This window comes from Xenia sp. Carnegie-2017, unplaced genomic scaffold (genome assembly GCF_021976095.1).
Source record: "Xenia sp. Carnegie-2017 unplaced genomic scaffold, XeniaSp_v1 HiC_scaffold_23, whole genome shotgun sequence".
In the NCBI taxonomy this organism is placed as follows: domain Eukaryota; kingdom Metazoa; phylum Cnidaria; class Anthozoa; order Malacalcyonacea; family Xeniidae; genus Xenia; species Xenia sp. Carnegie-2017.
This window is the reverse complement of record NW_025813486.1, coordinates 7,747,090-7,769,599: the sequence shown is the minus strand read 5'-3', so window position 1 is coordinate 7,769,599 and position 22,510 is coordinate 7,747,090. Positions and strand designations below refer to the sequence as shown.

Here is a 22,510-nt window from a genome sequence, read left to right as displayed (position 1 = left end):
GAGGATATAATGATGGGGAGATCTGTACAGGGTGAGGGGGTAAATGAGGTGATCTTTGTTGAGGGGCGACAGGAAGTAAGGTTATCGGTAGGGGAGGACAGAGGTAAATAGGTGATCTGTACGGAGGAAAGGGATAAACTGGGTAATCTGTACGGAATAAAGGGGGTAAATGAGGTAATTTGAATCACAGAATCCATGATGCTTTATTATCATTATATTTTGTCGTCCATCTTAAATGCCCGTTTTTCACCTTTTACCCTCATTCTTGTTGACATTTTTTCTACGTTCTTCAGAAGTGCTAAAAGTTCTCAATGATTTGGACGAGACATCAAAAAGAAGAGTAGATATATTGCAATATTTCTTGGTAAGCAGAGCTGTACGAAATATAGGGCGAGTTCACTTCTATTATATGAAGGAGCAATTTTGGCATGGTAATATTGTGATATGGTGACCTTGGCTTTGTTACACAGAGTGGGGTGATTTTGACTTAACTAAACTAGGTTGAGGCAACTTTGGATTTTTATGCTGTAGTGGGGCGATCTTAACTTTCTTATAATAGAAAAGGGGGTGAGGACTTTGATTTTGTTAGATTAGAAAACTTTCAATTATATGGGGTGAGGAAACTTTGGCTTTGTCGTGATTTTAATCATGATTTTAAAATATCTTCTTTAACTAGGTTGTATGCTTGTTTCCATTAAAATCGACTTGATCTTCTTTTGTAGACAGATCTGGTACGCATTACCAAAGATTTAAACGAAACTTGCCGAGATAAAGCACATTGTCTGATTGCAAGACATCTTAAACACAATCCAAGGTTTCTTTTTCTGAAAATGAACTATTTTAAGAGTATTATAATCGTAAATTGTTGTAATCCGTTCAACCCATGTTTATAACAGTTGACTTTGTTCAATAATTTGTCGTATGATTTGTTTTAATAAACGGTTTATCTTTTATTGTATAGGGACTCAAAGTTAATCAAAGATGGGTTAGTGGAGTGCTTGTGTTCTTCAGATCCTGGAATTGTAACTAGTGCAGCAAAAGTTTTACCCGAGATTTGCATTTTAGCCGCAGGTTTGTTGGTAATTAATCTTCATATCGGCGTACGTCAATCGTGGCAATCGTGTGTCAGCTTATGTATGAATGAACAAAAGAGAACGAGAACAGTCTTTACACTAACTAAAATACATTAGAAATAGGATAACGTGTGTTAGTTAAGGTAGTGATGAAAGAACAACAGAGAACAAGAACAGTCTTTACACTAATTAAAATATGTAAGAAATAAGATAACGTGTGTCAGTGTAGGTTGTGATGAATGAACTACAGAGAACAAGAACAATCTTTACACTATGTAAAATATATAAGAAATAAGATAACGTGTGTCAGTGTAGGTAATGATGAATGAACAACAGAAAACAAGAACAGTCTTTACAAGTGCTGATGGTTCTTGTTGAGCCGTCAAACAATAAATTTTCATTCTTTGCTCTTATTATAGAATACTGTGAAGAGATTTTCGAGAAAGTGTTTATGTTTTCAACAAAGAAACTTGCCAAAGTTGGATTGAGTGTCACGAAAACATTTCAAATGTTCAATTTTGATTAATTTGCTGTTTATGTAGAATAAATAAAGAAAAACAAAGCAAAACCATGATGTGCATCTTTTTGCCTAAAGATAAAATAAACAACCAAACCTATTTGCAGTTATTTTCCTTTGTGGCTTCTTTTTCTAAAAACCAAAAACAAACAATATCTACAAAAAGTAGCAACGATGCAAGGCAAATACCGGGGAAAAAACCTGGAATATCTAGGGCTCATTACTCGATATCTTCTTTCCCCCCGGGTCCTGTACACACGTGGTCGACAATTATCCAATATGGCGAAGCATCATCCCGATTTGATTATGTGTAGAAAACAACCTGGCGTTGGTAAGTTCGTGATTGTATTTCTCATCTCTCCTTGTAAAATGATACAAAATTGATTGATGTATTTTACTTTTTATTCCTTCAGCTATCGGACGTCTGTGTGAGAAATGTAAGTAAAATGTATATGCTATTAATACTTTACTCAGTTTGGTAACTTTGGTTTACCTATTGGAAAATTGTATTTTTGCACAATTTTTTCGAGTGAGATTTGACGTGTTTCAATTTACCATCAATGTTGACAATAAACTGAATTCATTTCAATTCAATCTAAAGAAAACATTCTATCAACATTGTCTTTACTCTTTACACAAAAACAGTTATATCTATTTTTCAGCATTTAAATAACTATTATTTTAGCGTAAACATGTTTCGGCATGCTTATGCCATTTTCAGTATAAGAAGGAAAGGAGAAGAAATGAGATAGAGATTCTATTTACAGATATATTTATATTACATTTATCACAGGTATTAGATTACTGAAACATTTTAGAGATATTTACAAGCTGAATAAAATATGTTTGCTAAGGTCAAGTTTGAGTTAATGTATAGAGAGCTTCTGTAATTTTTAGAGTAAAAGAGAAGGAGTAGCAGTGTCTAGGATGCAAAAACATGAATAGTTGTAGTGAGTTTTACATTGTGGTGAAGTGTGTAGTTGTTTGTAAATGTGTGAATTTTTGTCTGAGATTTTGTGTTCCGTGATGCATGTATAGAGATGGCAAGTTGCCTCATCAACTTGTAAATATCCCTAATATTGTTCAGTAATCTAATACCTGAAACATATGTAATGTAAATTTATCTGTAAATGGACGTAATAGATCTCATTACCTGTACTGAAGATTTGATATGCATGCCGGAAAATGTTTACTCTAAATAAAACAGTTATGAGTAATTATCCAAATAATGGACTCTCAGTGCATATGTCATATGTACTACAAGTTTATATCTAGCATCATACGATTTTGTGTTATTGTTATTTTGCTCTCAATTGATTTAGGTGATGGAAAGTGTGTTGTGTGTGACTCTTACGTACGACCTTGTACACTTGTCAGGATATGTGATGAATGCAATTATGGATCTTATCAGGGTCGTTGTGTGATATGTGGGGGTCCAGGTGTATCTGATGCATACTATTGCAAGGAGTGCACTGTACAAGAGAAAGATGTTAGTAATACCTTATGAATGCATGTTAATCGACTTTCACATGTACTTTATAATTAATATAAGTGCTCTATCATTTTATAATCTGTTTTTAGAGAGATGGTTGTCCAAAGATTGTCAATCTTGGCAGCTCTAAGACTGATCTTTTCTACGAGCGAAAGAAGTACGGATTTAGAAAAAGATAACGTTGAAAAAAAACCCAGCTCCATACACAATGGCTTCCTCATTTAAACCATACCTTTGCTCAAAATGCATGAACCAGAAATGCCGCCAGCTGAATGTAAATGAACTGCTTAAACCTGCATTTTTCCAGACATTTTGAATATATTTTAGCAAAAAAAAACTTGTAGGTAATTCATAAGTTTCCTTAAAGCAATGATAGAAAAAATTCGCTCCATCGTTCTACCTGCCATACCACATCCAGGGGGGTAAGATATTCTTATTAAAAACCAACCCCTTTTTAATTTTAATGAGTAAAGTAAGGTAATAGTTATATGCTGTACAATGCACGAAATTGATCATTTATGCGATCTTTAACCAATACATATGCCTTACCTAGTCTAGTTCTTTAGGACAACGAATTCGTTGTACACGGGAAAATGGGATATTGTTACTAATTCAAACAAACGCGTGCTTCGTGTTAATCGCGCGTGATATTCTCGGTATTTTGTAGGAAAAAGCGGCGCATTCTTTGACATCAGAAGAAAAAAACGTTAAACGGTAATGCAAGCGCGTTCGAGCTCTGCTCATCGTAAACAGTCTGGCGATCGTTTAAAATCTTGACATTATGTGGATTTTATTGAGATTCATAACTTTCTCGTTCAAATGAATGTCTGCAAAGAAGAAGAGAATTTCAAAGCTTTTACGCGGGCTATTATCTTTTCTAATGAAACACCCAAAAATCTCTATTTTCATAGCTGTTTTAAGTTTCGTCTGGTTATTCACATGGCTTTTTAAAAGGTAACGTTCTTGTACATTAAATGAATTAATTCACTGTTTTATATTGCTATAAAGATTTCATTGTTGTTGCATTTCAAATTTGTTAAGTATCCGAATTATTTTTTAGCATTAAATGCAAAGTATGATCTAGCGCATGATGAAAACGGTGTCAATACATTTGTAACCATTTGATTGGATAATTGATATTTTTATGGGGCATTGCTGTGGGTGTGTTTTTCTCTGTGGTTTTTTCCTTAATTTATGTTTGAAGTTTAACAACACAAGTTTTCCTGCAAATTAATGAAAATTGGAATGGTGATAGACAATTAGTTCATGTGTGAAAGAAGGCCTTTGGCTTAGCCAGAATGCAAAGTAGGGCATTGCTGTCCCTGAGATCTAACTCAAGTAAAGTGTAACTGTTCTAGGATGAAAAGTAGTGATATAATTTGACCATTGAGCCTCTTGAAGTCTGACACACAATCCCTCACACCCAAAAGGTTTTCAGTTAAAACCACCATATAGTCCACCTTTTAAAGTGCTGTTCTACTCTTTGCACAACATTTTTTTGTTATTAATTTATGCCCCTGATTTCTTTGTAAAATGTGCCGTACTTCACAGTCTGGTAACCTAGGAGACTGGGAATGTATGGAAGTAGTAGTTTGGGAGATTATTTTTGGTTGTAGGTTCATTTATGTGACATGTGTTTTTGCAGCTGCTGATACGTATCTGATTGGTTGTTTGCAAAATGCATATTGCCATTTATATTAGTTTCGAACTCTACCAGTTTTATTCAACTAACAATATTATACTTGTTATTCAAGGCAATTGATGTTCACTTTTTATTGCTATAGAGGTAACTGTCTTTATCATCCAAGGCCCATCTATCCTTTGTTTCATGCTGGCAGTCCAGTTGTGGACATTCACAATGGCTCAGTGGATGTATTACAATTTCACATCAAAAAATCAAGTGTTTCATTTGTTATGTACTATGCACATTGGTGTGCTCAATCTAAGAAAGCGGTATATGAATTTCATCGTACATCAAAAATTTTCAAAGGACAGGTATGCAACGGTTGATTATATCTAATGATTGTATCCTTACGTACTCCAATATATACTCAATCATGCAATAATGATACTTGTATGTTAGTTCAGTGTAGTGTCTTCATCAGTAGTGATCTTATGTTGAAAGTTAGAGGCAGATCTCCACTGGATGATTTTTATGACAATTGTCTTTAAAATTTGCTGAGGCACAAGCGCAGTACAAATTAAAAATCATCCACAAAATTATCACACGCTCGACGAAAAGTTAAAAGGAGATTCACCTAAAATCCTTATTTTCTTCAATCTAGTGTCTTAATCAAAAGTGATCTTGAAGAATGTGTGTCAAGCATGTAAATGACAAATATGATGGCCATTTTGTAGGTCTAGAAAATGGCAGATTTTGTTATATTGTAGTGACTGAGTTTAGTCCACACAACTTAGACAAATGATGTTAATTAATGTAAAATAGATTTTTTATCAATGTTTTTTTACTAACTTTTCAGATAAATTGGAAGCAAAATTTAATTCAGTGTGCTTCACGTTCAAAAAGTAACAATGTAAACAGATATAAACAAAAGCATGCAATGCATCTTGGTTGACACACATTCTTTACGTTGATAGTTAAATCCTTATATACTCCAGTGTATTGTCTTCATCAGGAATGATCTGATGTTGAAACTTGAGTCTTTATGTACTCCAGTCTAGTGTCTTCATCAGGAGTGATCTGATGTTGAAACTTGAGTTCTTATATACTCCAGTCTAGTGCCTTAATCAGGAGTGATCTGATGTTGAAACTTGAGTTCTTATATACTCCAGTCTAATGTCTACATCAGGAGTGATCTGATGTTGAAACTTGAGTTCTTATATACTCCAGTCTATTGTCTACATCAGGAGTGATCTGATGTTGAAACTTGAGTCTTTATGTCCTCCAGTCTAGTGTCTTCATCAGGAGACATGTGATGATAATACTTGAGTTCTTATATACTCCAGTATAATGTCTTCATCAGAAGTGATCTGACCTTGAAACTTGGGTCCTTATATTCTCCAGTCCTGTGTCTTCATCAAGAGTGATCTGATGTTGAATCTTGAGTTCTTATAAATGTATAATCCATTTTAGTGTCTCTATCATGATTTAATTTTTTTTCAGGTCTCCTTTTTTGCCATTAATTGTTGGGCAGGTCCCTGCAGAAAAAGTGATTTCCCTCAATCTTATCCACTGTTGATTTTGTTTCATACCAATTATGAACCCTTGCAATTTAAAGGAAAACAAAAATATAAAGAACTGGTATGTGAATTAATAATTTTTATTTTGATTTTTTTTCCTCCTAACTCGAACCCTGTAACATACATGAATATGCACCCCTCCCCCTCAATTATTGATCTTCATTGGGTTGGGTGTATCATTTAGACATTGGGTTGGTTGTATCATTTAGACATTGGGTAGGGTGTGTCATTTAGACATTGGGTAGGGTGTATCATTTAGACATTGGGAAGGGTGTATCATTTAGACATTGGGTTGGGTGTGTCATTTAGACATTGGGAAGGGTGTATCATTTAGACATTGGAAGGGTGTATCATTTAGACATTGGGTTGGGTGTGTCATTTAGACATTGGGAAGGGTGTATCATTTAGACATTGGGTTGGTTGTATCATTTAGACATTGGGTAGGGTGTGTCATTTAGGCATTGGGTAGGGTGTATCATTTAGACATTGGGAAGGGTGTATCATTTAGACATTGGGAAGGTGTATCATTTAGACATTGGGAAGGGTGTATCATTTAGACATTGGGAAGGGTGTATCATTTAGACATTGGGAAGGGTGTATCATTTAGACATTGGGAAGGGTGTATCATTTAGGCGTTGGGAAGGGTGTATCATTTAGACATTGGGAAGGGTGTATCATTTAGACATTGGGAAGGGTGTATCATTTAGACATTGGGAAGGGTGTATCATTTAGACATTGGGTTGGGTGTGTCATTTAGACATTGGGAAGGGTGTATCATTTAGACATTGGGAAGGGTGTATCATTTAGACATTGGGTTGGGTGTGTCATTTAGACATTGGGAAGGTGTATCATTTAGACATTGGGAAGGGTGTATCATTTAGACATTGGGAAGGGTGTATCATTTAGACATTGGGAAGGGTGTATCATTTAGACATTGGGAAGGGTGTATCATTTAGACATTGGGTTGGGTGTGTCATTTAGACATTGGGAAGGGTGTATCATTTAGACATTGGGAAGGGTGTATCATTTAGACATTGGGAAAGTGTATCATTTAGACATTGGGAAGGGTGTATCATTTAGACATTGGGAAGGGTGTATCATTTAGACATTGGGAAGGGTGTGTCATTGGAGAGGAATTGGATGTACCTATAGAAATTAGGCTGAGTGTATCAATGGAGGTGGAGTTGAGTGTATCAATGGAGATGAGGTTTGGTGTATCAATGGAGATGGGGTTGAGTGTATCAATGGAGGTGGGGTTGAGTGTATCAATGGATGTGGGGTTGAGTGTATCAATGGAGGTGGGGTTTGGTGTATGAATGGGATGGGGTTGAGGTGTATCAATGGAGGTGGGGTTGAGTGTATCAATGGAGGTGAGGTTTGGTGTATCAATGGAGATGGAGTTGGAGTGTATCAATGGAGGTGGGGTTAGTGTATCAATGGATGTGGGGTTTGGTGTATCAATGGAGGTGGGGTTGAGTGTATCAATGGAGATGGGGTTTGGTGTATCAATGGAGATGGGGTTGGAGTGTATCAATGGAGGTGGGGTTGGAGTGTATCAATGGAGATGGGGTTTGGTGTATCAATGGAGTGGGGTTGAGTGTATCAATGGAGGTGGGGTTGAGTGTATCAATGGAGATGTGGTTTGGTGTATCAATGGATGTGGGGTTGAGTGTATCTGGAGGTGGGGTTGGTGTATCAATGGAGATGGGGTTGGAGTGTATCAATGGAGGTGGGGTTGAGGTGTATCAATGGAGGTGGGGTTGGTGTGTATCAATGGAGGTGAGGTTGAGTGTATCAATGGAGATGGGGTTGAGTGTATCAATGGATGTGGGGTTGAGTGTATCAATGGAGGTGGGGTTGGTGTATCAATGGAGATGGGGTTGGAGTGTATCAATGGAGGTGGGGTTGGAGTGTATCAATGGAGGTGGGGTTGAGTGTATCAATGGAGATGGGGTTTGGTGTATCAATGGATGTGGGGTTGAGTGTATCAATGGAGGTGGGGTTGAGTGTATCAATGGAGGTGTGGTTTGGGTGTATCAATGGATGGGGTTGGATGTATCAATGGAGGTGGGGTTTGGTGTATCAATGGAGATGGGGTTGAGTGTATCAATGGAGGTGGGGTTTGGTGTATCAATGGAGGTGAGGTTGAGTGTATCAATGGAGATGGGGTTTGGTGTATCAATGGAGGTGGGGTTGAGTGTATCAATGGAGGTGGGGTTGAGTGTATCAATGGAGATGGGGTTTGGTGTATCAATGGATGTGGGGTTGAGTGTATCAATGGAGGTGGGGTTTGGTGTATCAATGGAGATGGGGTTGAGTGTATCAATGGAGGTGTGGTTTGGTGTATCAATGGAGATGGGGTTGAGTGTATCAATGGAGGTGGGGTTTGGTGTATCAATGGAGATGGGGTTGGAGTGTATCAATGGAGCTGGGGTTTGGTGTATCAATGGAGGTGGGGTTGAGTGTATCAATGGAGGTGAGGTTGAGTGTATCAATGGAGATGGGGTTGAGTGTATCAATGGAGGTGGGGTTGAGTGTATCAATGGAGATGGGGTTGAGTGTATCAATGGAGGTGGGGTTGAGTGTATCAATGGAGATGGGGTTTGGTGTATCAATGGATGTGGGGTTGAGTGTATCAATGGAGGTGGGGTTTGGTGTATCAATGGAGATGGGGTTGAGTGTATCAATGGAGGTGTGGTTTGGTGTATCAATGGAGATGGGGTTGAGTGTATCAATGGAGGTGGGGTTTGGTGTATCAATGGAGATGGGGTTGAGTGTATCAATGGAGCTGGGGTTGGTGTATCAATGGAGTTGGGGTTGAGTGTATCAATGGAGGTGGGGTTGAGTGTGTCAATGGAGGTGGGGTTTGGTGTATCAATGGAGATGGGGTTGGGTGTATCAATGGAGATGGGGTTTGGTGTATCAATGGAGATGGGGTTGTATGTATCATTGGAGATGGGGTTGTATGTATCATTGGAGATGGGGTTGTGTGGTTGGACTCATTCCAATTTAGAAAAATGTCTTGTTTTCCATCTTATGTGGCTCTCATGTAATACTTTTCTGTACATATTTCTTTGTCTAGGTTAACTTTGTATCAAAAGCATTAAGACCTATAACATTTATCTCCTCTCATGATATCTTGGTGGAATTTACAAACAGGGCAGTGGTATGTGCTAACTGAAAAGGGGAACATAATAATAGATCACTGCATTAGTACGATTTTTATGCACGAGTTGAGAAGGATTGAAAACAAACGAGAGAGGGCGGCGAACGAGTTTGTTTTCAATCCATCTCAACAAGTGATAAAAAGATTACTTCATACCAACTATGAAGTAATCTTTTTATCATACGAGTATTGAAATTTAGATCATAGTGAAATTTTCGCCGAAGAGACACAATTTTAAACGCTTCAAAAACAATCACCTAATTTGCATAAAAAAATACAATAACACAAATAAATTGTTCATTGGGAATAATTAGTTTTTCCGCCGCTTCTGTCTTAACATTATGAAAGGCGATTCCTTTCTTACGAAGGAACTACGTAGGTTTGTTGTTTACGTTTCTTTTCTTTCAAAGGGAAGCGTAATAAATATAAACATGCTTCGATATTTATTAAGTTGCTTGATGGGAATATTGTTCATACATGGAAAGTCATGTTTCGACGATGAAAATTACTGAAGAAATCCCATGTCCTGCTGTTTGTATCGTTTTCCTTGCATTTATATTGAATTCCCTTACGGATAGTGTCTAGGCAAATTGCCAAACCATTGACAAATGAAATCAAAAAAGAATTTTTTTGTCTTCTTTAATTTTAATGCTGTTTACCGTTCGTGATAAAACTTGGTATGCATTTTGTCACTAGTGAAAAAAATGATATATCCAATCAGAATGCAGATACGACGTTTTTCGCTAGTGAAGAAAATGATATATCCAATGAGATGCTCGGAAATTTTAGGCATATGATTTTTATTTCACCGTTTTGTTGCGAATAAATTTTAATACTCGTATGATAATTTCCATTGTCTACATGATTTTATCAAACCCTCACCAACAGTTCACAATAATCATGTGATATCACGTGAAACATTTCATCAAAACCTCAACAAAAGTTCACAATAATCATGTGATATCACGTGAAACATCTCAGTTTTTCTCTTATAGCCCTTTCTTGTTTTCTTCATGAACTCCATCAATTATTTTGACCAAAATTATGATGAATTCTTTGGAGCAGCTCTACATTCTTTAAGCAAAGGTACGTTGTATCTGTGACTATAAAATAACTTTTTAAAAACACGGCCGTTGATTGGTCAAATGCTTGAAAAAACCGTGTTCATCTTACTCAATGATGAAAGAGATTTACAGTCTCGCAAGAATCATGCACGTCGTCACAACAGGGTAAGCGTTCCTCGGCAAATACAAGTCTTTAAATAAATTGTTATTTTTGATTCAATGGCTATGGTTAAAATGCTATGATTGAGTATGTTGGGATGTGTACTGTACATAACTGTGTCAAATAGCAATTATTTACGGCATGTGGGTAAAGTTTGTCGTATTTGCTGCAAGATTTTTTATATTTCAAAATTAGTAAGAGGCTTTAGCCCCTCTCCTCCCCCACCCCCACCCCCTCAGTGTCCGCTGCTGTCCATAGGTGCAAAAGCTGCTATTTTTCGGCTTCCCTAAAATGGCCGACTAACGGCGTGCAAAGCATGACCTTAACAATGGCTGTACACATTAAGTTGGCCAGCAGAGTTCAAGAAGAAGCGAGGTAGTAGATGGTAAACCAAATATGCAAAACATGACCCCGAGACCCATTCTTTTGCGCCTGCAAACGTTAGCACGGCCAGCAGGGTTCAGTGAGACGTGAGACGTGAGGTGATTTTTAAGAATGGACACTCCGATACTATTGAACAAAGTAACTTATTTTCTGTATCTTTGTGTGAAATTATGTACAACGTATGGAACGGTAACAAATCATTTATATGGAATCAACTATTTAATTTATTTAAAAATATTTAAAAACGATAACTTTTCAGGGCTCTTAGGCACCTGTTTTTCAAGAGTCCGTTTACTTATTATATTTGCAAGTTTCAATATACTAATAAATTCTTGCTGGCTTTATTATATGAATGCATGCACGTCCAAACTATTACATAGTTTGTCACGTGTTGTAGTTTTAACGGCTGAAGCATAGATATGTATGATAAACTAGATATCTCATTACAATACAACGCCCAATCAGAAGTTGAAGCCAATGTAGTCGTGTGCTTACATTGTTATCACCCGATTACTAGGTCCCATTCGAAGAGTGAAACCCAACTTTAATATACGACAGCTTTCAAAACGACGTATTTCTGTTATTTTTGGAACTTAAAACCATTTATAAACATAGCAAATTTTTTCGATTTATATTATGATTACTTTTTCGTATCAAAAGGGATCTTCCAATATGGCCGCTCTGGCTTCACAGAAATAGTGGAGTGCGTCTATTTTCAGATCAGTGGGTTGAAGTTGCACTTCCTTTCAATTCATTTTTTAGGATCTTATTTGGAGTTTGCTATAGTGACGTCACGATTTATTGCTGACGTGATTAACCTCAAGGCGTTCGGAGAAGTCATTTTGCTAAATCCTTTGAAAGCAGGAAAAGTTAGTAATGAGAATTTGAAATTTAGTTTTTCATTTTAAAGTGTTTATGGAACTACATTTTACTATTGTGTTTTTTGATTGCATGGTAAAGGTAATTTGATGGGAAAATGCTATTTTATTTCTTCTTGGAGTTGTATAACTTTTTTCAATATGCAAATGATATCGCATTATGCCATCACATTGCCATAATTGGCACTGGTAAAAACTAGTTGTTGTCAACAATTGGCATAAAAATATCTAACTTTTGCATCTTTGCAAATATTCATCTACACTTGCAAACATTAATTCATCTACGCACGCAAACGTTCAAACGATGTGAAAAATTTATTGTCTTTGAATGTCATTACTCTGGGACGTCATAACGATATGCATAACGAAAATAGGTTAAATATCTATTGAAAAAGTACAGTAAGTTCTTTCTACTGAAGAAGTTATGAAGTCATTTTATGTGTTCTTTACAATACAATCAAAAAAAATTTGTGGTAAAGTTTCGTGTCATAAACACTTTAAAAATGATTGAGTTGAAGTGATTTGTATAAAATCCGTAAACATTGCAACGATTTCCGCTTGTCGAACCGAAAAACAGAATGCTGGTTAATCATTTTGCATCTTTAGGTTTTTCCTTACGGACTTAACTACAATTGGACATCGTTGTTGCAGTGGGCTAATCAAAATATAGTTGCGGTAACTATTGTTATTATGTACTTTTTGTTGGAACAAATTGATCTTTATATTCATTTATACATTGCTGGAGTATTTGATATCTGCAACTAATAAAGGCATCAGACTGTCTAGGGAAGATTAACATTTCAACATCGTATAGCCCTTCCTAAAGACAATAGACTCAAACTTATACGGAGGGACTCAAGTTTTAACATCAGATCACTCCTAATGAGGACACTAGACTGAAGTATATAAGGACTCAAGTTTTAACATCAGATCACTCCTGATGAAGACACTAGACTGGAGTATGTAAGGACTCAAGTTTCAATATCAGATCACACTAATGAGGACACTAGACTGGAGTATGTAAGGGCTCAAGTTTCAACATCAGATCACTCCTAATGAGGACACAAGAATGGAGTATGTAAGGGCTCAAGTTTCAACATCAGATCACTCCTAATGAGGACACTAGAATGGAGTATGTAAGGACTCAAGTTTCAAAAGCAGATCACTTCTGATGAAGATATTTTTTCGTATTTTCGTCTAGGTCGTTAGTAAACTTGATCCAGACATTATGGAAGCTGATCAATTTGGCAAAATTTTAAAGCGTCATTCTTCGCTCATTTTATTTCTTCCTTTGAATGACGAAAATATGAACTCAACACTTCTCCACACGGTATTTATTTAACAGAACAGTTTTTACACTACCTAAAATATGTAAGAAATAAGATAACATGTGTCAGTGTAGGTAGTGATGAATGAATAACGGAGAACAAGAACAGTCTTTACACTAACTAAAACAAATTAGAAATAAGATAACGTGTATCAGTGTAAGTAGTGATGAATGAACAACAGAGAACAAGAACAGTCTTTACACTAACTAAAATATATCAGAATTAAGATAACTTTTGTCAGTGTAGGTAGTGATGAATGAACAACAGAGAACGAGAACAGTTTTTACATTAACAAAAATATATAGGAAGAAAGATAACAAATGCCAGTGTTGTTAGTGATGAATCAAAAGTAGCCTTTGTATTTTCGTAATAAAAATATATTATGTGTAATCAATCTTGTACAAAGATCACATTGTAGTTATTTTGTTTAGTATCGTCAAGTTGCCATGAGTTATCACAATTGTTCCTGTTCTCCTGAACCTAGCACGACGTCCTCCGAGAAAAAGCATTACCATTCTCTAATTTCAGTTGACAGTGGCTACCGTGACTTTTTCACTACGTGTCAGTCACTTCCGCTACGTCATCGACATGGAATACGAAATGCCTGCGTCTTGTGTAAAGAGTGCCACAGAGCGTGTTCTTTTCTCGATTCTTCGTTCCCTCTTTTTGCTTCGCGTGATATTTCGTTGCCACGCAATAGTTGTTGCAGTTTACGAAGAAATTCTTATCAACTAAAGAATTCTTTCAGTGTTTGTTGTTTCGATGATGAAATGCGTAGGGTCGGTAAACGGTTCAACGTTGAGATTATCACAACGGGTAGGTATGTAGTGAGACTTTGGTGTAGCCATCCCAATGGCGTAGCCAACCTAATGGTGTAACCAACCCAATGGCGTAGCCAACCCAATGGTGTAACCAACCCAATGGTGTAGCCAACCCAATGGCGTAGCCAACCCAATGGCGTAGCCAACCTAATGGTGTAACCAACCCAATGGCGTAGCCAACCCAGTGGTGTAACCAACCCAATGGTGTAGCCAACCCAATTGTGTAGCCAACCCAATGGTGTAGCCAACCCAATGGCGTAGCCAACCCAATGGTGTAGCCAACCCAATGGCGTAGCCAACCCGGTAACGCAGCCAGGATTTATTGTCAAGGGAGGAAAGTCAAAAAGGAGGGAGAGGGGCATAACTGTCGTTTAAACAATATAACATATGTAAAACATTACATTTTAGGGTCCAAGAATTTTACCATGCGTGCATTGACCGGCACTTTCTTTAAACTGAAATGCGACCTCCCCTCCCCTCCCATCTTTGCATATTAATGCTGGGGGCATTGCTGTTTCTTTGCCAAAGCATGCTTTGTTATTACTTGGCGTATCTTAATACCTAGTATTTCTTGTACAGACAAAGATGCATCTTTTGAAGAAAACAAAGAGGAGTATGCACAATCGCTAGAAGACAGGTCGGCCACCATGAAGGAGGAAAGAAAGTCTTCAACTAATTTCAGAAAGAGTTCCATAAACTTTATGTTTACACCAAAGATTTCTGATGTTGAAATATCACTTCCTGACATGAGCAACATCCAAAATCAAAGCATTCGCACTGTGTCATTGCCCAATTATGATAGCAGTTATTACCCCCCGGAATATGGTACATGTGAACATCCGGGTATAGTGAGGGAATTCGCTGGAGCATATTGCTATAGCAATAATTCGGTGACGTTCTATTACATGGACTCGCGAAAATTTTGGAAATTTGCTGTCGCACTTGGTGTAAAGCAAAATATAACGCCTCGAACTGCTTTAGTCCTGTTGGACTTTGCTGTAAGTAATTTCTTAGTTATATCTACAAATGTTGGATACACAGAAAGGCGTCCATAAGCAGAATCTTAGTCCTTCTGGCTACTTTGATCTGGCAGGGGATCTTGTTTATTGCTAGCGATCTTGAAGATGGCAGGGGGGTGTTGTTGATTATAATGGATCATGTAGGTAGCAGTGGAATTCTGTTGTTTACAATTGATCCGTTTGATAGCAAGGGGATCTTGCTGATTGCAAGTAATACTATAGTTATCAAGGGAGTCCTGTTGTTTGCAATCTTGCTCCTGTAGGTATCTGGGAATCGTTTTGATTGCAGGGAATTGATCAAGTTTCTGTTTATAATTCATGTAGAACGAAGCTCAATACGTTCACGAAGAAGGAACGCCTTTGAGCAATGCCTCAATTGGTAAGTTTATCTTCATCGACTCTCACTATTTGTTGTTGTTGTGTAAAAAACAAATTAAAAAAATACAAACTTTATCTTACTCTTTCGTGACTTTATCTTTCTCTCTCGTGACTTTATTTTTTCTCTTGTGACTTTATCTTTCTCTCACGTGATTTTATCTTTGTCTCACGTGACTTTATCTTTCTCTCTATTGACTTTATCTTTCCTGATTATCCTATCTGACATTATTCATGCCATGTGGCCTTTTTTATTGTATGTGAAGGTAAATATTTAATGTGAAGCTGTTGTTCCTTTTCATAGTAAATTTTCTGATGCTGTTCAAACTTGGTAATCTTACTCGAAGACTGCGTTCTGCTGTCGTTCCTAAACAATCCTGCTCTCAAAGCAGCTCTTGCATCTGGGAAGTTGTAACGACAACTTTCGATGATCTAGTTCTACACAATAACCAGGTTTTAAAACTATTGCCTTATTTTAATAGGTTTGACAAACATTAATATCGTGTAGTAGTGCTAATTTTGTGAAATGTTATTTTGAAAAATTATGATACTTTTTCATACACAGTATACAAGTGTAATTTGTTATTTCTATTTAAAATTCAGCACGGTTGATTTAAGCCTCGTTTACACGAGCCCGGGTTGATATTTATCCCAGGTCAGACTGCGATAGGTGGTTATGTTTACACGAACCCGAGCAGAACTTATTTTTCAACCCGGATCAGCAATCCTCAGTCCGGGATGGCTCAAAAATAAAGCCTATGACAAAACCCCGGTTTGCACACTAACCCGAGATGCCTGTCAATCCGGGCCCGTGTAAACGGGGCTTTCGACTTCTGAAAATTATTTTCAATGATGATTTATGTAATTTAAAATAATTGGAATGGATGCCAGATTTCACATCCATAGGTCAAGGCGCTTATGAAAAACATGACTTTGGAAGTTTAATTTATTGGACTGAACCAGAGAGTGCAACCTCCTTCCCCACCCTTCCAATATAAAATTTAAAAAATAATTTGGGTCATTTTTCAGTTCCATTAGCATAAAGAGGGGAAATGATTTATATTTTTTATTAGTGTAAAGAAGAGGAGGACGACTTTAAGTTTTCATCGGCGAAAGTAGGGGGAGGGACGACTATAAGTTTTCGTAACTTTATCTTAATAAATGTTTAAAAGTGGGAAAGTTTCTAAGTAGTAAAATTTTCATCGTTAGCTGGGAAAAGATGAGTGAGATTTCTCGTCTGATTGCTGAAATGATCTGTGCTCACCGTGGGGTAGCGCTCACAGTGTATGTACAGGGGCATTTCAGTATTAGTTGCAGAGACCATTGCTTCTCCCTTTGGTCCTTACCCCCTCTCCCCCATCCTCAACTATATAACTTCCCATGTAAGCACTTATTTATTATTTTGTTTAGAATGTGTTTCTAATGTTCTACACGCCATGGTGCGGATTTTGTAAATCAGTAAAGCCTGTTATGAAACAACTTGCTGATCATTATAAAAATTCTCCTGACATAAGAATCGCAAGGATAAATGGCGATTTAAATGATCTACCGTGGGAATACAACGTCGACTCATATCCATCGTTTATTTTCTTTCCCGCTCGGAGGTAAGAAGACTTCGTATATCCAGAAAATATACATAATTTTTTTGGCGAAATTCGTTGGAAATGTTCTTGTAACTCGTAGAGGTTTTTCGTAAACCAGTGGGGAATACAGCGTTTGCAGCCGATACGAACGTTGAAACACGATAAAGTTATTGTTTACAATATCACTTAATCACTGAGACCGAGAGAAAAAGTGTGTTTAGTTTACCCGAGACCGAAGTTGTCTCAACTCAACGGCTGTCGAGGGTTTCGCGAGAAAGTTTTTTGTTACGTACCAATTTTCAAAGAAGAAACGGACAACAACGTAAACAGACGAAGTATTTGCTTTCCCAAAAGATAATATAAATAAAATTGAACAAAAATTAGTTTGGAAAAATTCCAGCAACTTTTATCGAGATCAGATTCTGAACAAAGCCGGGCAGAGGTCGCATTTTTACTTGATGACGAACGAGAGTTTTTTTATTGTTAACCTCTTGATAACGTATTAACTCACTCTGGAGCTACATCCGAAAAAAACTCTTCAATTTCTTCACTCTCACTTGACACACTCTCGATTAATAAAAAATGAACTTGATAATCCCCAATCGTTATTAAGATTGTTTTTTCAATAAAGAATGAACTCTTTTTTTCACTATTCTCGCAAATGTGCTAACTGCGACAAAAGTTGAGGTTTCTGAGATTTTTTACCGGAGCCAAACTTTGCTCGGCAAAGTTGGGAAAATTACATGAAGTACTCCACCAATTTAGCGTAGGTAATAGTATAGTTCCTAGTGCAATTACGAATAAACATGCACGAGTGAGTATTTTAAAGACTGCAGCGAAATAGCGTGAGTCCGAAGGACGAGCACTATTTGCAGTCTTTCAAAAGTCACGAGCGCATGTTCAGCTGTGATTGCATGAGAAACTATAGTATAAATAGCTAATAACTTTCGTAACTCAATAGGTAGAGCGACGGACTAGTATCCCGAAGGTGCGAGTTCAAATCTCGTCCAAGTCGCATGTTTTTCATGTTGATATTTAAAACCGTGTTAGGATTAATATATTATATATTCTCTGAAGATGGCTTTGGAATAAAGTCGAAACACGGTGCCATCCATTAAACTGCTATAGTGGCGAGAATCTCTTGTCCATACGCAGTTTAAAAGAGATTTGACCTGTGGGCTTGGTAGCTCAGCAGGTAAAGCGGCGGACTACTTCAAATCTCGTCCAAGTCACATGTTTTTCATGTGCATATTAAAAACCGTGTTAGGAATAATTGCCTATAAATAAGATAGTTTGTTCTATTCAAAGGTTCTCGAACAATTTTAAAAGTTCATTTTTCCTACTGTCACGCGAGAGTAAAGAAATTAAGCGGTTTCCCTAGCGAGTAGCTCAAGAGTGAAATAATTAGTACTTTTTTTTCTATTTTATCTATATATTCTTTTGGGTAATTCGTTTATTGGAGTTGTTGTCAGTTTTCTGTTTGAAAATTGGTATAAAACAAAACACTTATTGTCTGCATTAACCTAAACAAAACACACTGTTTCCTTCGGTCTCAGTCAATAAGAGATAAATATCAAGTCCTGTTTTTTAAATTGATTCCACATCTCGATACGATTATTCAAGCCAAACCAATAACAGTTCATGAATGACCAGTTAAGTTATGGAGGAAATATTACATTGTTGAAACTAAACACGGGACTTCTGTGTTTTGTAGGAAAACAGAATCAGTGAAATTTCCTCAGATGGGAGATCGAACCTTCGAAAAATTTGTGAGGTTTGTGGAAGCACATAAAACAAATCCCGTGACTAAGGACAGCGATTGTTTTAATGCTCAAGTAAGCCTAAATTATTTGAAAAGAAATTTAAATTCTATTAAGATAGAAAATCTTAACTTGAGAAGACGCTTAAAACGTGAAATACTCACGAGAAAAATCGCGGAAAAGGGGGGATCGAATGTCGAACGTCTTTTAAACAAGAAAAACAAAATGCTATCGGATTCAGAGGCCAAACTAATGAACCTATAGGCCGAAAATAGAAAACTGTTGCAACAAGTTTTAGCTGCGAAACGTCATCTTCGTAAATATCGTAGAATGGCCGAGATGACCCTAGCAGAGTTAAAACAAAGGAACTGGGAACTACATTCAACCATACTTAGTTTAGAGGAAGCGAATTCCAAACTAGTCGACGATTCCGATAAATCCTCCAAACACGAGTAACCTTGCATATCTGTAGTATCCTATAAAGTACGCGAGCTTTTGTAATAGAGTAGTTACGTTTCTTAATTTATTGGAAATCGATGATTATAATCGCTGTCGGCGGGATAATCAGCAAAACCGACCATCGATTATTATTACATTGCCGAATCTTCACGTGACCTTCTTTTAACACGTGCACGATTTAGTCCTCATAACAATTCTTAACTTTCTGCCAACTAAAAACAACATAGTTTAACTGGTAAGGTCTTATTGGTTTACGGACTCGAGCGAGGGTCATGATGAATTATTTAAATTCTATAAATTTTGCAGTAAACAACTTGCTTTCCACATCGTAACAGCAAGTTTTGGTTATCGTTACTTTTACAAACCGAACACTCAACCCTCTTTCTATCACTATGCAAATATTGAAGTCGGTCTATTCCCAAACGCCTCTTAGAACTTCGTGAAGTTTTTATGCAATAAACATAAAAAGCCAGAAATTGTACAAATTTCCGAAAGCCAGCAACACCGTCATAAAGCGCAAATATTATATACACGGTGCTTCCACTTTTTATTATTGTTGTCTGAAACCGCTGACCATGCCAATAGAAAGACAATCGCCCGGCAAGCGATTGTATATAGAGAAGCCGATTACTCGGTTTTATCTATTATTGGCTCAATTCTACTCTAATTATTCAAATTTGTTCCAGTTATTATAGATAATAAAATAGTTTTATTACAATTACGTATAAACATGCAACAAAGACGGAGTACCCGGTGTACATAGAAAGATATTTAGTTCTTACAATGACCGAGTTGCTCGGTGTACATAGAAAATATGTATTCTAGTTATTTGGTAAAAGAATTTTTTAATTTTAAGTTATATAACACTAAATGGATTTTACAGTTTGAAGTTATACATCTGCAGTGAGTCATCGTCAATCTCAGTACCCAATGTTCACATAAACACAAACTTTATGACCATCACATTTTACATGTTTGTGAATTGACATTTCATCAAATGTCAGAACACACACAACCTTCTTGCCGTCTTTCTTTGGTTCTTCAACTTTAATTTTAAAGCATTCTAGGCCTCCTTAGTTAATCCATTGTCTCCATCCATAGAATTTGACCATGATCAAATGGATAGGTAAGACAATAAAATCATTTGTCTTTTCAGCCTTATCGTTTTTTCGTAACTTTTCCTAGTCAATAACATCTTCCAGTCATCTTTGCCACCTAATCTTCCATGCATGGTGTTAGCAAATAGAACATAACAAGCTCCGCTCCAAATCATGTGTACTGTTTATGTGATCGTTTCTTTTTTCTATTTACCCACTGAGTAAAATGTGCAGGGTCTTTTTGGCTTCAGGGAAACTATTTTGCTAATAAATTGGTAAATTTACGATTTCATACATTAACAAATAACAGAAGAGTTAGTATGCTGAGTTTTATAAAAAAAAATCCACGAAAACATCAGTATGTTTGGCGTTCAAGTCAGTCTTAAGAAATACGATCTTACGAATTTTATGGCTTTTCATGTTTATAATTGCTTTTCAATCTTTGATGAACAAACAAAGCAAGCAAATATCTCACCTGTGTGAAGCGAGATGCTCTTTTTTGTGGAAACTACGACATCCAACAATTAAGCAATTGAAGTATTGGCATCATAAGAGAAATGCCAAAAAAACATCGTGTTTGTTTTTAAAAAACTCTATATAATTGACTATAGACACCAGGGGAAGGACGAGAATATTTTTTTCAGTCATTTTTGCGAAATAGATGCATTGGCCGCGATTTTTTCGACAACCTCGCCTCAGTCTACTTAGCCCCTCAGTTATTATAGAACTTAATGGTACGAATGTTATTCATTCAGGTCAAAGCACTGATATGTATATTACACTGGATAACGCACCATTTATAAAATATAGTACGATAATTAAAGCCGGAAGTTGGCTCATTTGCTTATGACCTTCGGGGGTGGTCCCACTTTACAATACTTTTGTATTACAAAATCACAGTTTTTGCGTTTTTATTCGTTCTACAAACTTTTCATTCGAGAAAAACTTTTATGAAAGGAACAGAACGACCGGCAAAGATATTTAATCCTAAAAAGTTTGTCTTCTTGGCTTTATTATGCGAGGAAATTGTGATGTTACAAGGTCGACCTGCATTGTTTTGAAACAAACTGGAGATTATATGATGCTGCTGCTTCTTAAAAAATGTGGAAATATTACAGAATCTGATATTACCACCAAACTTTCATCTGCAATGACGTTTATGGAAGATTTTACAAATTTACTTATTTAACAACACTTTGTTATTCACATCGCTAATATCATAATAATTTCAAATTACGTCTTTATATATCAGTGAAGAAACGAAACAAATCAACATAGACAAATAATCAGAAAGACATTTCAATGAACAATATTAAGTTGAAAACGGTATCATCAAACTCTATGAGATGTATACCATCAAAATATGCGAAAGTACCTCTCTGTGTTGCATTACGCGAAGCAAAGTTTTAAACCAGTTCCTTTGTGAACAACTTCAATATCGATGAATATATTAAAGATATGAAACCTTTGTTCTTACATTGTTGTAATTTAAGTATCCATCTTCTAAAAATGCCTCGCACAACTGAAATTGTCCTCGTCACCTTCAACTTTCAAATTTCAATACAACTTGCCATCTTATTTTTCAGTCGTTACAAAGCCAAAAAAACATAGCTTCAGTGTTAAAATGTTCTACCGGTTTTCCTCTACATGTCATGAAAATTTTACCTTAATCAGAAGTTTGCAAAAGAAATAAAAACGAGAAAACTGTGATTTTGTAATACAAAAGTATAGTAAAGTGCGACCGATACCCCCACGAAGCCAATAGCAAATGATCGAACTTACGACTTCAATTTTCACAAGAGATGCGTTGTCCAGTCTAATATAAATATCAATGGGTCAAATTCAGACTTTGTAGTGTAAACACGTTACTTCCTGACCGGGTCATGACAATTTAGGTGCAGGTATAGTTCAGTACCCTAGTGTAAACCCCGCTAAAAACGTATATTCTTAGATTGTGGACACACTTCTTCGAAACACGAAGTAAAAAAAGCTTACAGCCAAACGACCCCATGTTACATAAACCATTCTTTCCAATATTTATTTGCTCATTTATGCCCGACTGAATTGTTGGCACCGTAAGATTATTGTTTATTGGTAATTCTTACACTTATTATAAAACAAAGACACGACATA

The 22,510-nt window shown here is 36.5% G+C and overlaps 3 protein-coding genes across 4 annotated transcripts in view; all 3 read left to right on the top strand.

Moving 5' to 3' along the window:
* Positions 1–1,690, top strand: part of LOC124447912 (integrator complex subunit 1-like) — a 39,197-nt gene extending 37,507 nt beyond the window's left edge. Inside the window, exons 49-52 of the mRNA XM_046998908.1 lie at positions 294–364; positions 723–814; positions 962–1,071; positions 1,493–1,690. Coding sequence (XP_046854864.1) covers positions 294–364; positions 723–814; positions 962–1,071; positions 1,493–1,599 — 380 coding nt within the window. The 3' untranslated portion in view covers positions 1,600–1,690. The remainder of the gene's footprint in view (positions 1–293; positions 365–722; positions 815–961; positions 1,072–1,492) is intronic.
* A 157-nt stretch (positions 1,691–1,847) lies between these two features.
* Positions 1,848–3,639, top strand: LOC124447913 (PHD finger-like domain-containing protein 5A). The gene is made up of 4 exons (XM_046998909.1): positions 1,848–1,921; positions 2,004–2,027; positions 2,913–3,079; positions 3,172–3,639. The coding sequence occupies exons 1-4, from the start codon at positions 1,870–1,872 to the stop codon at positions 3,259–3,261; spliced, it is 333 nt and encodes a 110-aa protein (XP_046854865.1). The 5' UTR covers positions 1,848–1,869; the 3' UTR covers positions 3,262–3,639.
* A 144-nt stretch (positions 3,640–3,783) lies between these two features.
* On the top strand, positions 3,784–20,151 carry LOC124447911 (thioredoxin domain-containing protein 11-like). Of its 2 annotated transcripts, none has more exons than XM_046998906.1 (14): positions 3,784–4,036; positions 4,867–5,077; positions 6,207–6,344; positions 9,366–9,449; positions 10,445–10,535; positions 11,820–11,926; positions 12,542–12,610; positions 13,137–13,265; positions 13,695–14,079; positions 14,664–15,082; positions 15,428–15,482; positions 15,783–15,931; positions 16,889–17,082; positions 18,776–20,151. In XM_046998906.1, exons 1-14 carry the CDS (start codon positions 3,906–3,908, stop codon positions 19,083–19,085), a joined length of 2,472 nt encoding a protein of 823 aa, XP_046854862.1. In that variant the 5' UTR covers positions 3,784–3,905; the 3' UTR covers positions 19,086–20,151. The 2 variants fall into 2 exon arrangements, with proteins under 2 accessions (XP_046854862.1, XP_046854863.1); XM_046998907.1 differs by lacking the exon at positions 3,784–4,036 and adding an exon at positions 4,393–4,420.
* Positions 20,152–22,510: the final 2,359 nt, after the last annotated feature.

What these genes read in the sequence shown, in the direction of transcription:
- LOC124447913 (XM_046998909.1), top strand. Translation starts at nt 1,870, where the DNA reads ATGGCGAAGCATCATCCCGATTTGATTATGTGTAGAAAACAACCTGGC. An exon ending in TAGAAAACAACCTGGCGTTG is followed by an intron (nt 1,922 to 2,003) that starts GTAAGTTCGTGA and finishes TTATTCCTTCAG; the next exon opens with CTATCGGACGTCTGTGTGAG. An exon ending in CGGACGTCTGTGTGAGAAAT is followed by an intron (nt 2,028 to 2,912) that starts GTAAGTAAAATG and finishes CAATTGATTTAG; the next exon opens with GTGATGGAAAGTGTGTTGTG.
- LOC124447911 (XM_046998906.1), top strand. Translation starts at nt 3,906, where the DNA reads ATGTCTGCAAAGAAGAAGAGAATTTCAAAGCTTTTACGCGGGCTATTA. An exon ending in ACTCAACACTTCTCCACACG is followed by an intron (nt 13,266 to 13,694) that starts GTATTTATTTAA and finishes TATTTTGTTTAG; the next exon opens with TATCGTCAAGTTGCCATGAG. An exon ending in TAGTTCTACACAATAACCAG is followed by an intron (nt 15,932 to 16,888) that starts GTTTTAAAACTA and finishes TATTTTGTTTAG; the next exon opens with AATGTGTTTCTAATGTTCTA.